Genomic DNA, 17878 nt, shown 5'->3' with positions numbered 1-17878 from the left:
TGCCTTACATTGTGATTCTCCTTATCTGATTTTCCATTCAGACAAGGTAGTTCTGCGTACTAAACCTGGGTTCTTACCTAAGGTAGTTTCTAACAGGAATATCAATCAAGAGATTGTTGTTCCATCACTGTGTCCTAACCCTTCTTCAAAGAAGGAACGACTCTTACATAATCTGGACGTAGTCCGTGCCCTGAAGTTCTATTTGCAGGCAACTAAAGATTTTCGTCAAACTTCTTCTCTGTTTGTCGTTTATTCTGGACAGAGGAGAGGTCAAAAAGCTTCGGCTACCTCTCTCTCCTTTTGGCTTCGTAGCATAATACGCTTAGCCTATGAGACTGCTGGACAGCAGCCTCCTGGAAGAGTTACAGCTCATTCCACTAGAGCAGTGGCGTCCACCTGGGCCTTTAAGAATGAGGCCTCTGTTGAACAGATTTGCAAGGCTGCAACTTGGTCTTCACTTCACACTTTTTCAAAATTTGACACTTTTGCTTCTTCGGAGGCTGTTTTTGGGAGAAAGGTTCTACAGGCAGTGGTTCCTTCCATTTAAAGTTCCTGCCTTGTCCCTCCCATCATCCGTGTACTTTAGCTTTGGTATTGGTATCCCATAAGTAATGGATGACCCGTGGACTGAATACACTTAACAAGAGAAAACATAATTTATGCTTACCTGATAAATTTATTTCTCTTGTAGTGTATTCAGTCCACGGCCCGCCCTGTCTTTTAAGGCAGATCTAAATTTTTAATTTAAACTACAGTCACCACTGCACCCTATGGTTTCTCCTTTCTTGTCTTGTTTCGGTCGAATGACTGGATATGACGTGTGAGGGGAGGAGCTATATAGCAGCTCTGCTTGGGTGATCCTCTTGCAACTTCCTGTTGGGAAGGAGATATAATCCCATAAGTAATGGATGACCCGTGGACTGAATACACTACAAGAGAAATAAATTTATCAGGTAAGCATAAATTATGTTTTTTTTATCCGGTTTTGAAACTAAGGGGTTAATCATCCATTTGCAAGTGGGTGCAATGCTATTTCAGTCTATTATACACACTGTAAAAATTTCGTAGATTTTACTGCTTTTTTCACTGTTTTGCAGTTTATGTGATTGTTTTTTTCTCTTAAAGGCACAGTACCATTTTTATTTTTTGCTTGTTCAGTTATTAAAGTGTTTTCCAAGCTTGCTGGTCTCATTACTAGTCTGTTTAAACATGTCTGACATAGAGGAAACTCATTGTTCATTATGTTTAGAAGCCATTGTGGAACCCCCTCTTAGAATGTGTACCAAATGCACTGATTTTACTATAGATTATAAAGACCATATTCTGGCTTTAAAAAATTTATCACCAGAAGAAATTGACAAGGAGGAAGTTATGCCGTCTAACTCTCCCCACGTGTCAGAACCTATAACTCGCCAAGTACATCTAGCGCGCCCATTGTGTATACCTTTACAAGATATGACGGCAGTTATGAATCCTACCCTTACAGAGGTATTATCTAAACTGCCAGGATTGCAAGGAATGCGAGACAGCTCTAGGACTAGAATAAATACAGAGCTCTCTGATGCTTTAGTGGCTATGTCCGATATACCCTCACAATGTACTGAAGCTGAAGCAGGGGAGCTTCAATCTGTGGGTGATTTTTCTGATTCAGGGAAGTTACTTCAACCTGATTCTGATATGTCTACATTTAAATTTAAGCTTGAACACCTCCGCATATTGCTCAGGGAGGTCTTAGCAACTCTGGGTGACTGTGATGCTATTGTAGTCCCAGAGAAATTATGTAGATTGGATAAATACTATGCAGTACCTACTTACACTGATGTTTTTCCAATCCCTAAGAGGTTTTCTGAAATTATTACTAAGGAATGGGATAGACCAGGTGTACCGTTCTCTCCCCCTCCTGTTTTTAAAAAGATGTTTCCTATAGACGCCGCTACACGGGACTTGTGGCAGATGGTCCCTAAGGTGGAGGGAGCAGTTTCTACTCTAGCTAAGCGTACCACTATCCCTGTTGAGGACAGTTGTGCTTTTCTAGATCCAATGGATAAAAAAGGGTTACCTTTAAGAAAAATTTTATTCAACAAAGTTATATTCTCCAGCCTCTTGCATGCATTGCCCCAGTCACTGCTGCTGCGGCTTTCTGGTTTGAGTCTCTAGAGGAGGCTCTACAGGTTGAAACCCCGTTGGAAGATATTATTGACAAGCTTAAGGCCCTTAAGCTAGCCAATTCATTTGTTTCTGATGCCGTTGTTCAATTAACCATGCTAACGGCTAAAAATGCAGGTTTTGCTATTCAGGCGTGTAGGGCGCTATGGCTTAAATCCTGGTCAGCTGACGTGACTTTAAAGTCTAAACTTCTCAACATTCCCTTCAAAGGACAGACCCTATTCGGGCCTGGACTGAAGGAGATCATTTCTGACATCACTGGAGGAAAAGGTCACGCCCTTCCTCAAGACAGGTCCAACAAATTAAGGACCAAACAGTCTAGTTTTCTGCCCTTTCGAAACTTCAAGAGTGGCGCAGCTTCAACTTCCTCTAACACAAAACAAGAGGGAACTTTTGCCCAGTCTAAGCCGGTCTGGAGACCTAACCAGGCTTTGGAACAAGGGGAAACAGGCCAAAAAAGCCTGCTTCTGCCTCTAAGACAGCATGAAGGAGCAGCCCCCGATCCGGAAACGGATCTAGTAGGGGGCAGACTCTCTCTCTTCGCCCAGGCTTGGGCAAGAGATGTCCAGGATCCCTGGGCATTGGAAATTGTGTCCAAGGGTTATCTTCTGGAATTCAAAACCTCTCCCCCAAAAGGGAGATTTCATCTCTCACATTTATGTGCAAACCAGATTAAGAGAGAGGCATTCTTACATTGTGTTCAAGACCTCCTAGTTATGGGAGTGATCCACCCAGTTCCGCAGGAGGAACAGGGGCAGGGCTTCTATTCAAATCTGTTTGTAGTTCCCAAGAAAGAGGGAACATTCAGACCAATCTTAGATCTCAAGATCTTAAACAAATTTCTCAGAGTCCCATCCTTCAAGATGGAGACTATTCGAACCATCCTTCCTATGATCCAGGAGGGTCAATATATGACTACCGTATACTTAAAGGATGCTTATCTTCACATCCCGATACACAAAGATCATCCTCGTTTTCTCAGGTTTGCCTTTCTAGACAGGCACTACCAGTTTGTGGCTCTTCCCTTCGGGTTGGCCACGGCACCAAGAATCTTTACAAAGGTTCTAGGGTCCCTCCTAGCGGTCCTAAGGCCGCGGGGTATAGCAGTAGCCCCTTACTTAGACGACATTCTGATACAGGTGTCGACTTTTCAAATCGCCAGGTCCCATACGGACATTGTTCTGGCATTTCTGAGGTCCCATGGGTGGAAGGTGAACGAAGAAAAGAGTTCTCTATCACCTTTAACAAACGTTTCATTCCTAGGGACTCTGATAGATTTGGTAGAAATGAAGATTTACCTTATGAAGGCCAGATTGTCAAAACTTCTAGACTCTTGCCGTGTTCTTTATTCCACTTCTCGTCCTTCAGTGGCTCAGTGTATGGAAGTAATCGATTTAATGGTAGCGGCAATGGACATAGTACCGTTTGCCCGCCTACATCTCAGACCGCTGCAACTTTGCATGCTCAGTCAGTGGAATGGGGATTACACAGATTTGTCCCCTCTACTAAATCTGGATCAAGAAACCAGGGATTCTCTTCTCTGGTGGCTATGTCAGGTCCATCTGTCCAAGGGGATGAGCTTCCGCAGGCCAGATTGGACTATAGTAACAACAGATGCCAGCCTTCTGGGCTGGGTTGCAGTCTGGAACTCCCTGAAGGCTCAGGGCTCGTGGACTCAGGAGGAGGCACTCCTTCTGATAAACATTCTGGAACTAAGAGCGATTTTCAATGCTCTTCAGGCGTGGCCTCAGCTAGCTGGGGTCAGGTTCATCAGATTTCAGTCTGACAATATCATGACTGTAGCCTACATCAACCATCAGGGGGGAACAAGGAGTTCCCTAGCAATGTTGGAGGTTTCAAAGATAATTCTATGGGCAGAGGTTCACTCTTGCCATCTATCTGCTATCCATATCCCAGGAGTCGAGAACTGGGAGGCAGATTTTCTAAGTCGACAGACTTTTCATCCGGGAGAGTGGGAACTCCATCCGGAGGTATTTGCTCAGTTGATTCAACTTTCGGGCAAACCAGAACTGAATCTCATGGCGTCTCGCCAGAACCTTGTTACAGGACCAGGTCCAGGGACTCCAAGGCAACGCTGATAGATGCTCTAGCAGCGCCTTGGTCCTTCAACCTGACTTATGTGTTTCCACCATTTCCTCTGCTCCCTCGTCTGATTGCCAAGATCAGGCAGGAGAGAGTTTTGGTGATTCTGATAGCACCTGCGTGGCCACGCAGGACTTGGTATGCAGACCTGGTGGACATGTCATCCTGTCCACCATGGACTCTGCCGCTGAGACAGGACCTTCTACTTCAGGGTCCTTTCAACCATCCAAACCTAATTTCTCTACGTCTGACTGCTTGGAGATTGAACGCTTGATTTTATCAGAGGGTGGTTTCTCTGAATCGGTCATTGATACATTAATTCAGGCTCGAAAGCCGGTTACCAGGAACATCTATCATAAGATATGGTGTAAATATCTTCATTGGTGTGAATCCAAGGTTTACTCATGGAGTAAGGTCAGGATTCCTAGAATATTATCTTTTCTCCAAGAAGGATTGGAGAAGGTATTGTCAGCTAGTTCCTTAAAGGGACAGATTTCTGCTCTGTCTATTCTTTTGCACAAGCGTCTGGCTAATTCTCCAGACGTTCAGGCGTTTTGTCAGGCTTTAGTTAGAATCAAGCCTGTGTTTAAACTTGTTGCTCCGCCATGGAGTCTAAATTTAGTTCTTAAAGGTCTTCAAGGGGTTCCGTTTGAACCTTTGCATTCCATAGATATCAAGCTGTTGTCTTGGAAAGTTCTGTTTTTGGTAGCTATCTCCTCGGCTCGACGAGTTTCTGAGTTATCGGCTTTACAATGTGATTCTCCTTATCTCATTTTCCATGCTGATAAGGTAGTGTTGCGTACCAAACCTGGGTTTCTTCCTAAGGTGGTATCTAATAAGAATATAAATCAGGAGATTGTTGTTCCTTCACTATGTCCTAATCCTTCTTCAAAGAAGGAACGTCTATTACACAATCTTGATGTGGTCTGTGCTTTAAAATTCTATTTACAAGCTGCGAAGGATTTTCGTCAAACATCTGCTTTGTTTGTTGTCTACTCTGGACAGAGGAGAGGCCAAAAGGCTTCGGCAACTTCTCTTTCTTTTTGGCTAAGAAGCATAATCCGCTTGGCTAATGAGACTGCTGGCCAGCAGCCTCCTGAAAGAATTACAGCTCATTCTACTAGAGCAGTAGCTTCCACATGGGCTTTTAAACATGAGGCCTCTGTTGAACAGATTTGTAAGGCGGCGACTTGGTCTTCGCTTCATAATTTTTCTAAATTCTACAAATTCGATACTTTTGCTTCCTCGGAGGCTATTTTTGGGCGAAAGGTCTTACAGACAGTGGTGCCCTCCGTTTTAAGCGCCTGCCTTGTCCCTCCCTTCATCCGTGTCCTATAGCTTTGGTATTGGTATCCCACAAGTAATGGATGAATCCGTGGACTGGATACACCTTACAAGAGAAAACAAAATTTATGCTTACCTGATAAATTTATTTCTCTTGTGGTGTATCCAGTCCACGGCCCACCCTGTCATTTTAAGGCAGGTGTTATTTATTTTTAAACTACAGTCACCACTGCACCCTATAGTTTCTCCTTTCTCTTGCTTGTCTTCGGTCGAATGACTGGGAGTGGCAGTTAGGGGAGGAGCTATATAGACAGCTCTGCTGTGGGTGATCCTCTTGCAGCTTCCTATTGGGAAGGAGAATATCCCACAAGTAATGGATGAATCCGTGGACTGGATACACCACAAGAGAAATAAATTTATCAGGTAAGCATAAATTTTGTTTATCTGTCCATAAATAGCCTCATCAGAAGAGAGAACATTTTGACTAATGCAAAGCAACAGATGGTAACAAAATTACAGGGGACAATTAAACATTTTAGCTACTTGTAATTTTCATCTTATTAAGCGGTTTTATGTATAAAATCCCCTGTAGCAGAATATCTACCTGGTACAAGTAGCAATTTAATAAATATGTTGAAGTATTTGGGGATCACTATTCCTTCCATTGTGACTGTTGATTGTTCACTTCTCATTATTTAGACTCATTGAATAATGGTTTTAGTTTTTTTAGTTGTAGATGAACTTGTTTTCTACCCATACAGAATAAAAAGGGTTTACTACTGGATTGCAAACAGGAATTTAGACTTCTAAAATTGACCCTATTGTTTAATGTATATTAAAATTATTACTCAAACATTCTCTAGTTTTATAGAAGATATCCGGTAATAACTGTGTGATCTTTTAAATTCTTACACTGTCAACTTTTAGATGGATTTTTATTTTGTTTCCCCCTAGGAATTGAGTAAAGTGCAGAGGGATCTGGTTCTCTCCATTCAGGAACCAATCTGAGAGATACTTACTGCAAATTTGTTGTGTATAGACTGTTGCTCCAATGGAAATATTGTTTCATATTGGGGCATCTAGTTGCTTGTGTTAGTCAGATTCAATCGTTTCAACCCTGGAGCAAGAGCAACTTTTGTGACAAAGGGACAAGGACAAAAGAGGAAAATGGAAACCATTTAGGAGCGTTTAATGCAGCATCAGAAAGTGCTTGCAGCAAAGAGACTTGACTAAATCACCTCCTCTTGTATTCAGCTTGCCGCCCATGGTAGCACTTATAGACGGCACAAATTCAATGCAAATAATGTTTGTTGCTTCCATTTTCTAGGTTGCGAAGTGCTTCAATATAATAATAAAAGTTGTAAACTATTATTTAAGGTCTTGTCTTATATCCCTGGATATTAAAATTCCTACAACACTTTATATTGAGACTAAGTTCAAAACTCCTGTGTGTGCTTTATTAAGTCATTCTCTGTTATGATATGTAACTATATTCTGTGCCTTCTTCCCCTCTAGTTTGAGTAAACCAATATACAAGTATGTTTGGGCAATAACAGAGCTAGTCCATGGCTGCACCAGGCCTTGTGGTTTACAATGAACTCGGTTCCCTCATAATAACATACACATGCCTGTGTGGTTTAGTGTTCCGGCTGCACTGACCACAGATGAACTCCCTCTGGTGCAAAAGGTTGTTATCCAAACTAACTCCTGTGGCCAAAACAGAAAAGGATCCCACAGGCTCCAAATTATGATGATCCTACTGAATAAATTAACGCTTGCAAAACATGGAACATACAGGTGTGAGCATCAATCAGTTGCTGGTGCCAAGGACACAGGGTCTTGTCTTTTCTGACCTCTCTACCCTGCAGGTTACTATTTTAAAGTTACAATCATTCCTACTGACCATCTGTTTTTCAAAAATCTCAGTGTTTGCTTTATTCCTGTTTTACTTTCTTGTTAACCCTCAAAACACTTTTTTTTTTCCTTTCTCAAATCAAATATCAAGGTTGGTCATCCAAACATGGGCATCTGCATTTTTTGGGGAGCATATACATTCACAGAAGCAAAAAGTTTGGTTAATGCAAAAGTAAAAAAAAAAAAAAAAAAATTCAGTATTGTCTGTGTATGAAAGCAGCTGTTTTTAACTTAGTAAAGTATCAAGTATTGCTTTAAATATAACATTAGATTATTTAAGGGGGCATGAAACTCCAATGGGATATACCTTCCTACCAAGGGAAGGCAGTTTCCCAAACCTCAAAAAGCCTTTAACACTTTGGCATCTACTTAACAAGCCGTCGACTTTCTTGCATTCAACTGCACCAATACACTCTGCTAAGTTCGCCTAACATCGCTGCCGCAGACCTGAATAAGTTCTCCAAAGTTACCAAAAAAAGCTGTCAAAAAGCCGCGCACCAAGTACGGGGCGATGAGCAGCGGACTGTTAACTAACAGTCATCGATCTTGCTGCTCTTCGGCTTTTTTACAGCTTTCTTGGTACCCTGTCACTAAACACCCACACTATACTATACTGTTTACCCCCTATACGGCCGCTCCCGGACCCCGCCGAACCTAAATAAAGTTATTAACCCCTAAACCGCCGCTCCTGGAGCCCAACGCCACCTACATTATACATATTAACCCCTAATCTTCCGCCCCCTATACCGCGGCCACCTACATAAAGTTAACACCTATCCTGCCGCACCCTGGACCCCGCCGCAACTAAATAAAGTGTTTAACCCCTAAACCGCCGCTCCCGGAGCCCACCGCCACCTACATTATATTTATTAACCCCTAATCTGCCCCCCTACACCGCCGCCACTATATTAAATTTATTAACCCCTAAACCTAAGTCTAACCCTAACACCCCCTAACTTAAATATAATTTAAATAAATCGAAATAAATTATTCCTATTTAAAACTAAATACTTACCTATAAAATAAACCCTAAGATAGCTACAATATAACTAATAGTTACATTGTAGCTATCTTAGGATTTATTTCTCCAACATAGGTGTGTCCGGTCCACGGCGTCATCCTTACTTGTGGGATATTCTCTTCCCCAACAGGAAATGGCAAAGAGCCCAGCAAAGCTGGTCACATGATCCCTCCTAGGCTCCGCCTACCCCAGTCATTCTCTTTGCCGTTGTACAGGCAACATCTCCACGGAGATGGCTTAGAGTTTTTTAGTGTTTAACTGTAGTTTTTCATTATTCAATCAAGAGTTTGTTATTTTCAAATAGTGCTGGTACGTACTATTTACTCAGAAACAGAAAAGAGATGAAGAATTCTGTTTGTATGAGGAAAATGATTTTAGCAACCGTAACTAAAATCCATGGCTGTTCCACACAGGACTGTTGAGAGCAATTAACTTCAGTTGGGGGAACAGTGTGCAGTCTCTTACTGCTTGAGGTATGACACATTCTAACAAGACGATGTAATGCTGGAAGCTGTCATTTTCCCTATGGGATCCGGTAAGCCATGTTTATTACGATTGTAAATAAGGGCTTCACAAGGGCTTATTTAAACTGTAGACTTTTTCTGGGCTAAATCGATTGATTATTAACACATATTTAGCCTTGAGGAATCATTTTATCTGGGTATTTTGATATAATAATATCGGCAGGCACTGTTTTAGACACCTTATTCTTTAGGGGCTTTCCCAAAGCATAGGCAGAGTCTCATTTTCGCGCCGGTGTTGCGCACTTGTTTTTGAGAGGCATGGCATGCAGTCGCATGTGAGAGGAGCTCTGATACTTATAAAAGACTTCTGAAGGCGTCATTTGGTATCGTATTCCCCTTTGGGTTTGGTTGGGTCTCAGCAAAGCAGATACCAGGGACTGTAAAGGGGTTTAAAGCTTAAAACGGCTCCGGTTCCGTTATTTTAAGGGTTAAAGCTTCCAAAATTGGTGTGCAATATTTTCAAAGCTTTAAGACGCTGTGGTGAAAATTTGGTGAATTTTGAACAATTCCTTCATGTTTTTTCGCAATTGCAGTAATAAAGTGTGTTCAGTTTAAAATTTAAAGTGACAGTAACGGTTTTATTTTAAAACGTTTTTTGTACTTTCTGATCAAGTTTATGCCTGTTTAACATGTCTGAACTACCAGATAGACTGTGTTCTGAATGTGGGGAAGCCAGAATTCCTATTCATTTAAATAAATGTGATTTATGTGATAATGACAATGATGCCCAAGATGATTCCTCAAGTGAGGGGAGTAAGCATGGTACTGCATCATTCCCTCCTTCGTCTACACGAGTCTTGCCCACTCAGGAGGCCCCTAGTACATCTAGCGCGCCAATACTCCTTACTATGCAACAATTAACGGCTGTAATGGATAATTCTGTCAAAAACATTTTAGCCAAAATGAACCCTTGTCAGCGTAAGCGTGGCTGCTCTGTTTTAGTTACTGAAGAGCATGACGACGCTGATATTAATATCTCTGAAGGGCCCCTAACCCAATCTGAGGGGGCCAGGGAGGTTTTGTCTGAGGGAGAAATTACTGATTTAGGGAACATTTCTCAGCAGGCTGAATCTGATGTGATTACATTTAAATTTAAATTGGAACATCTCCGCATTTTGCTTAAGGAGGTATTATCCACTCTGGATGATTGTGAAAATTTAGTCATCCCAGAGAAACTATGTAAAATGGACAAGTTCCTAGAGGTGCCGGGGCTCCCAGAAGCTTTTCCTATACCTAAGCGGGTGGCGGACATTGTTAATAAAGAATGGGAAAGGCCCGGTATTCCTTTCGTCCCTCCCCCCATATTTAAAAAATTGTTTCCTATGGTCGACCCCAGAAAGGACTTATGGCAGTCAGTCCCCAAGGTCGAGGGAGCGGTTTCTACTTTAAACAAACGCACCACTATTCCCATAGAGGATAGTTGTGCTTTCAAAGATCCTATGGATAAAAAATTAGAAGGTTTGCTTAAAAAGATGTTTGTTCAGCAGGGTTACCTTCTACAACCCATTTCATGCATTGTCCCTGTCACTACTGCCGCATATTTCTGGTTTGATGAACTGCTTAAGGTGCTCGATAGTGACTCTCCTCCTTATGAGGAGATTATGGACAGAATCAATGCTCTCAAATTGGCTAATTCTTTCACTCTAGACGCCTCTTTGCAATTGGCTAAGTTAGCGGCTAAGAACTCTGGGTTTGCTATTGTGGCGCGCAGAGCGCTTTGGTTGAAATCTTGGTCGGCTGATGCGTCTTCCAAGAACAAGCTACTAAACATTCCTTTCAAGGGGAAAACGTTGTTTGGTCCTGACTTGAAAGAGATTATCTCTGATATCACTGGGGGTAAGGGCCACGCCCTTCCTCAGGATCGGCCTTTCAAGGCAAAAAATAGACCTAATTTTCGTCCCTTTCGTAAAAACGGACCAGCCCAAGGTGCTACGTCCTCTAAGCAAGAGGGTAATACTTCTCAGGCCAAGCCAGCTTGGAGACCAATGCAAGGCTGGAACAAGGGAAAGCAGGCCAAGAAACCTGCCACTGCTACCAAGACAGCATGAAATATTGGCCCCCGATCCGGGACCGGATCTGGTGGGGGGCAGACTCTCTCTCTTCGCTCAGGCTTGGGCAAGAGATGTTCTGGATCCTTGGGCGCTAGAAATAGTCTCCCAGGGTTATCTTCTGGAATTCAAGGGACTTCCCCCAAGGGGGAGGTTCCACAGGTCGCAGTTGTCTTCAGACCACATAAAAAGGCAGGCGTTCTTACATTGTGTAGAAGACCTGTTAAAAATGGGAGTGATTCATCCTGTTCCATTAAGAGAACAGGGGATGGGGTTCTACTCCAATCTGTTCATAGTTCCCAAAAAAGAGGGAACGTTCAGACCAATCCTAGATCTCAAGATCTTAAACAAATTTCTCAAGGTCCCATCGTTCAAGATGGAAACCATTCGAACTATCCTTCCTTCCATCCAGGAAGGTCAATTCATGACCACGGTGGATTTAAAGGATGCGTATCTACATATTCCTATCCACAAGGAACATCATCGGTTCCTAAGGTTTGCATTCCTGGACAAACATTACCAGTTCGTGGCGCTTCCTTTCGGATTAGCCACTGCTCCAAGGATTTTCACAAAGGTACTAGGGTCCCTTCTAGCGGTGCTAAGACCAAGGGGCATTGCAGTAGTACCTTACCTGGACGACATTCTGATTCAAGCGTCGTCCCTTCCTCAAGCAAAGGCTCACACGGACATTGTCCTGGCCTTTCTCAGATCTCACGGCTGGAAAGTGAACGTGGAAAAGAGTTCTCTATCCCCGTCAACAAGGGTTCCCTTCTTGGGAACAATTATAGACTCCTTAGAAATGAGGATCTTTCTAACAGAGGCCAGAAAAACAAAGCTTCTGGACTCTTGTCGGATACTTCATTCCGTTCCTCTTCCTTCCATAGCTCAGTGCATGGAAGTGATCGGGTTGATGGTGGCGGCGATGGACATAGTTCCTTTTGCGCGCATTCATCTAAGACCATTACAACTGTGCATGCTCAGTCAGTGGAATGGGGACTATACAGACTTGTCTCCGAAGATACAAGTAAATCAGAGGACCAGAGACTCACTCCGTTGGTGGCTGTCCCTGGACAATCTGTCTCAAGGGATGATGTTCCACAGACCAGAGTGGGTCATTGTCACGACCGACGCCAGTCTGATAGGCTGGGGCGCGGTCTGGGGATCCCTGAAAGCTCAGGGTCTTTGGTCTCGGGAAGAATCTCTTCTACCGATAAATATTCTGGAACTGAGAGCGATATTCAATGCTCTCCAGGCCTGGCCCCAGCTTGCGAGGACCAGGTTCATACGGTTTCAATCAGACAACATGACGACTGTTGCGTACATCAACCATCAGGGGGGAACAAGGAGTTCCCTAGCGATGGAAGAAGTAACCAAAATTATTCTTTGGGCGGAGTCTCACTCCTGCCACCTGTCTGCTATCCACATCCCAGGAGTGGAAAATTGGGAAGCGGATTTTCTGAGTCGGCAGACATTGCATCCGGGGGAGTGGGAACTCCATCCGGAAATCTTTGCCCAAGTCACTCACCTGTGGGGCATTCCAGACATGGATCTGATGGCCTCTCGTCAGAACTTCAAAGTTCCTTGCTACGGGGCCAGATCCAGGGATCCCAAGGCGGCTCTAGTGGATGCACTAGTAGCACCTTGGACCTTCAAACTAGCTTATGTGTTCCCGCCATTTCCTCTCATCCCCAGGCTGATAGCCAGGATCAAGCAGGAGAGGGCGTCGGTGATCTTGATAGCTCCTGCGTGGCCACGCAGGACTTGGTATGCAGATCTGGTGAATATGTCATCGGCTCCACCTTGGAAGCTACCTTTGAGACGAGACCTTCTTGTTCAGGGTCCGTTCGAACATCCGAATCTGGTTTCACTCCAGCTGACTGCTTGGAGATTGAACGCTTGATTTTATCGAAGCGAGGATTCTCAGATTCTGTTATCGATACTCTTGTTCAGGCCAGAAAGCCTGTGACTAGAAAGATTTACCACAAAATTTGGAAAAAATATATCTGAGGCTATTTTTGGGGAATCTAAAGGATTCCCTTGGGACAAGGTTAAGATTCCTAGGATTCTATCCTTCCTTCAAGAAGGATTGGAAAAAGGATTATCTGCAAGTTCCCTGAAGGGACAGATTTCTGCCTTGTCGGTATTACTTCACAAAAAGCTGGCAGCTGTGCCAGATGTTCAAGCCTTTGTTCAGGCTCTGGTTAGAATCAAGCCTGTTTACAAACCTTTGACTCCTCCTTGGAGTCTCAATTTAGTTCTTTCAGTTCTTCAGGGGGTTCCATTTGAACCCTTACATTCCGTTGATATTAAGTTATTATCTTGGAAAGTTTTGTTTTTAGTTGCGATTTCTTCTGCTAGAAGAGTCTCAGAATTATCTGCTCTGCAGTGTTCTCCTCCTTATCTGGTGTTCCATGCAGATAAGGTGGTTTTACGTACTAAACCTGGTTTTCTTCCAAAAGTTGTTTCTAACAAAAACATTAACCAGGAGATTATCGTACCTTCTCTGTGTCCAAAACCAGTTTCAAAGAAGGAACGTTTGTTGCACAATTTGGATGTTGTTCGCGCTCTAAAATTCTATTTAGATGCTACAAAGGATTTTAGACAAACATCTTCCTTGTTTGTTGTTTATTCAGGTAAAAGGAGAGGTCAAAAAGCAACTTCTACCTCTCTCTCTTTTTGGATTAAAAGCATCATCAGATTGGCTTACGAGACTGCCGGACGGCAGCCTCCCGAAAGAATCACAGCTCATTCCACTAGGGCTGTGGCTTCCACATGGGCCTTCAAGAACGAGGCTTCTGTTGATCAGATATGTAGGGCAGCGGCTTGGTCTTCACTGCACACTTTTACCAAATTTTACAAGTTTGATACTTTTGCTTCTTCTGAGGCTATTTTTGGGAGAAAGGTTTTGCAAGCCGTGGTGCCTTCCATTTAGGTGACCTGATTTGCTCCCTCCCTTCATCCGTGTCCTAAAGCTTTGGTATTGGTTCCCACAAGTAAGGATGACGCCGTGGACCGGACACACCTATGTTGGAGAAAACAGAATTTATGTTTACCTGATAAATTTCTTTCTCCAACGGTGTGTCCGGTCCACGGCCCGCCCTGGTTTTTTTAATCAGGTCTGATATTTTATTTTCTTTAACTACAGTCACCACGGTACCATATGGTTTCTCCTATGCAAATATTCCTCCTTAACGTCGGTCGAATGACTGGGGTAGGCGGAGCCTAGGAGGGATCATGTGACCAGCTTTGCTGGGCTCTTTGCCATTTCCTGTTGGGGAAGAGAATATCCCACAAGTAAGGATGACGCCGTGGACCGGACACACCGTTGGAGAAAGAAATTTATCAGGTAAACATAAATTCTGTTTTCTCCAACATAGGTGTGTCCGGTCCACGGCGTCATCCTTACTTGTGGGATATTCTCTTCCCCAACAGGAAATGGCAAAGAGCCCAGCAAAGCTGGTCACATGATCCCTCCTAGGCTCCGCCTTCCCCAGTCATTCTCTTTGCCGTTGCACAGGCAACATCTCCACGGAGATGGCTAAGAGTTTTTTGGTGTTTAAATGTAGTTTTTATTCTTCAATCAAGAGTTTATTTTAAAATAGTGCTGGTATGTACTATTTACTCTGAAACAGAAAGGAGATGAAGATTTCTGTTTGTAAGAGGAAAATGATTTTAGCAACCGTTACTAAAATCGATGGCTGTTTCCACACAGGACTGTTGAGATGAATTAACTTCAGTTGGGGGAAACAGTGAGCAGACTTTTGCTGCTTGAGGTATGACACATTTCTAACAAGACTTGGTAATGCTGGAAGCTGTCATTTTCCCTATGGGATCCGGTAAGCCATTTTCTTAATTTTTAATATAAGAATAAAGGGCTTCACAAGGGCTTTAAAGACTGGTAGACATTTTTCTGGGCTAAAACGATTACTTTATAAGCATATTTAATGGTTTATAACTTTGGAGAGTTATTTTAATCTTGGGAATTCTGTTAAAAAAACGGCAGGCACTGTATTGGACACCTTTTCTTCTGTTATGTGTGATCAGTCCACGGGTCATCATTACTTCTGGGATATAACTCCTCCCCAACAGGAAATGCAAGAGGATTCACCCAGCAGAGCTGCATATAGCTCCTCCCCTCTACGTCAGTCCCAGTCATTCTCTTGCACCCAACGACTAGATAGGATGTGTGAGAGGACTATGGTGATTATACTTAGTTTTTATGACTTCAATCAAAAGTTTGTTATTTTAAAATAGCACCGGAGCGTGTTATTACTTCTCTGGCAGAGTTTGAGGAAGAATCTGACAGAGATTTTTTACTATGATTTTAACCGGAGTCGTTAAGATCATATTGCTGTTCTCGACCATCTGAGGGAGGTAAAGGCTTCAGATCAGGGGACAGCGGGCAGATGAATCTGCATTGAGGTATGTGGCAGTTTTTATTTTCTGAATGGAATTGATGAGAAAAGCCTGCCATACCGTTAAAATGACATGTATGTATACACTTCAGTATTCTGGGGATGGTATTTCACCGGAACTACTGTGTTAAAGGTCACTAATCCTTTTAATAACTATTCTCATGTTAAACGTTTTTGCTGGAATGTAGAATCGTTTACATTGCTGAGGTACTGTGTGAATAAATGTTTGGGCATTATTTTCCACTTGGCAGTTTTTTGCTTTAATTGTGACAGTTTCGTTTCTCTTCACTGCTGTGTGGGAGAGGGAGGGGCCGTTTTTGGCGCTCTTTGCTACGCATCAAAAAATTCCAGTCAGCTACTTTTATATTTCCTGCATGATCCGGTTCATCTCTGACAGATCTCAGGGGTCTTCAAACTTCTTTGAAGGGAGGTAAATTCTCTCAGCAGAGCTGTGAGAATTCTTATAGTGACTGTGTATAAAAAAAACGTTGTTTTGTTTTCTTATGTACAAATTTAATTAGTGTTGTTTTTTACTAATGGGAACAAACCTTTGCTAAAAGTTGTGTTGTTTTAAAGTTTGATGCAATAACTGTTTTTCAGTTCATTATTTCAACTGTCATTTAATCGTTAGTACCTCTTTGAGGCACAGTGCGTTTTTTTGCTAAAAAAGATTATAACCAAGTTGTAAGTTTTTTTGCTAGTGTGTTAAACATGTCTGACTCAGAGGAAGATATCTGTGTCATTTGTTCCAATGCCAAGGTGGAGCCCAATAGAAATTTATGTACTAACTGTATTGATGCTACTTTAAATAAAAGTCAATCTGTACAATGTGAACAAATTTCACCAAACAGCGAGGGGAGAGTTATGCCGACTAACTCGCCTCACGCGACAGTACCTGCATCTCCCGCCCGGGAGGTGCGTGATATTTTGGCGCCTAGTACATCTGGGCGGCCATTACAGATAACATTACAAGATATGGCTACTGTTATGACTGAAGTTTTGTCTAAATTACCTGAACTAAGAGGCAAGCGTGATCACTCTGGGGTGAGAACAGAGTGCGCTGACAATGCTAGGGCCATGTCTGATACTGCGTCACAGCTCGCAGAGCATGAGGACGGAGAGCTTCATTCTGTGGGTGACGGTTCTGATCCAAACAGATTGGACTCAGATATTTCAAATTTTAAATTTAAATTGGAGAACCTCCGTGTACTACTAGGGGAGGTCTTAGCAGCTCTCAACGATTGTAACACTGTTGCAATACCAGAGAAACTGTGTAGGTTGGATAAATACTTTGCGGTACCGGCGAGTACTGACGTTTTTCCTATACCTAAGAGACTAACTGAAATTGTTACTAAGGAGTGGGATAGACCCGGTGTGCCGTTCTCACCCCCTCCAATATTTAGAAAGATGTTTCCAATAGACGCCACCACTCGGGACTTATGGCAAACGGTCCCCAAGGTGGAGGGAGCAGTTTCTACTTTAGCTAAGCGTACCACTATCCCGGTGGAGGATAGCTGTGCTTTCTCAGATCCAATGGATAAAAAATTAGAGGGTTACCTTAAGAAAATGTTTGTTCAACAAGGTTTTATATTACAACCCCTTGCATGTATCGCGCCGATTACGGCTGCGGCAGCATTTTGGATTGAGTCGCTTGAAGAGAACCTTAGTTCCTCTACGCTAGACGACATTACGGACAGGCTTAGAGTCCTTAAACTAGCTAATTCTTTCATTTCGGAGGCCGTAGTACATTTAACCAAACTTACGGCTAAGAACTCAGGATTCGCCATACAGGCACGCAGGGCACTGTGGCTAAAATCCTGGTCAGCTGATGTTACTTCTAAGTCCAAATTACTTAATATACCTTTCAAGGGGCAGTCCTTATTCGGGCCCGGTTTGAAAGAAATTATCGCTGACATTACGGGAGGTAAGGGCCACGCCCTACCTCAAGACAAGGCCAAAGCTAAGGCTAGACAGTCTAATTTTCGTCCCTTTCGGAATTTCAAAACAGGAGCAGCATCAACCTCCACTGCACCAAAACAGGAAGGAGCTGTTGCTCGTTACAGGCAAGGCTGGAAGCCTAACCAGTCCTGGAACAAAAGCAAGCAGGCCAGGAAACCTGCTGCTGCCCCAAAGACAGCATGAACCGAGAGCCCCCGATCCGGGACCGGATCTAGTAGGGGGCAGACTCTCTCTCTTCGCCCAGGCCTGGGCAAGAGATGTTCAGGATCCCTGGGCACTAGAGATCATATCTCAGGGATACCTTCTAGACTTCAAATTATCTCCCCCAAGAGGGAGATTTCATCTGTCAAGGTTGTCAACAAACCAGATAAAGAAAGAAGCGTTTCTACGCTGCGTACAAGATCTGTTAACAATGGGAGTGATCCATCCGGTTCCGTGGTCGGA

The 17878-nt window shown here is 43.2% G+C and overlaps 1 protein-coding gene across 1 annotated transcript in view; it reads left to right on the top strand.

Annotated features, from left to right (window-relative positions):
- Nucleotides 1-6924, top strand: part of PMF1 (polyamine modulated factor 1) — a 79214-nt gene extending 72290 nt beyond the window's left edge. The window contains exon 5 of the mRNA XM_053704616.1: nt 6508-6924. Within this exon, the coding sequence (XP_053560591.1) occupies nt 6508-6561 (54 nt within the window). The 3' untranslated portion in view covers nt 6562-6924. The remainder of the gene's footprint in view (nt 1-6507) is intronic.
- The last annotated feature ends 10954 nt before the right edge of the window (nt 6925-17878 follow it).

The sequence above is a fragment of the Bombina bombina genome, chromosome 1 (genome assembly GCF_027579735.1).
Source record: "Bombina bombina isolate aBomBom1 chromosome 1, aBomBom1.pri, whole genome shotgun sequence".
In the NCBI taxonomy this organism is placed as follows: domain Eukaryota; kingdom Metazoa; phylum Chordata; class Amphibia; order Anura; family Bombinatoridae; genus Bombina; species Bombina bombina.
The sequence above is the reverse complement of the archived record's forward strand: the minus strand, read 5'-3'. Positions and strand labels throughout refer to the sequence as shown.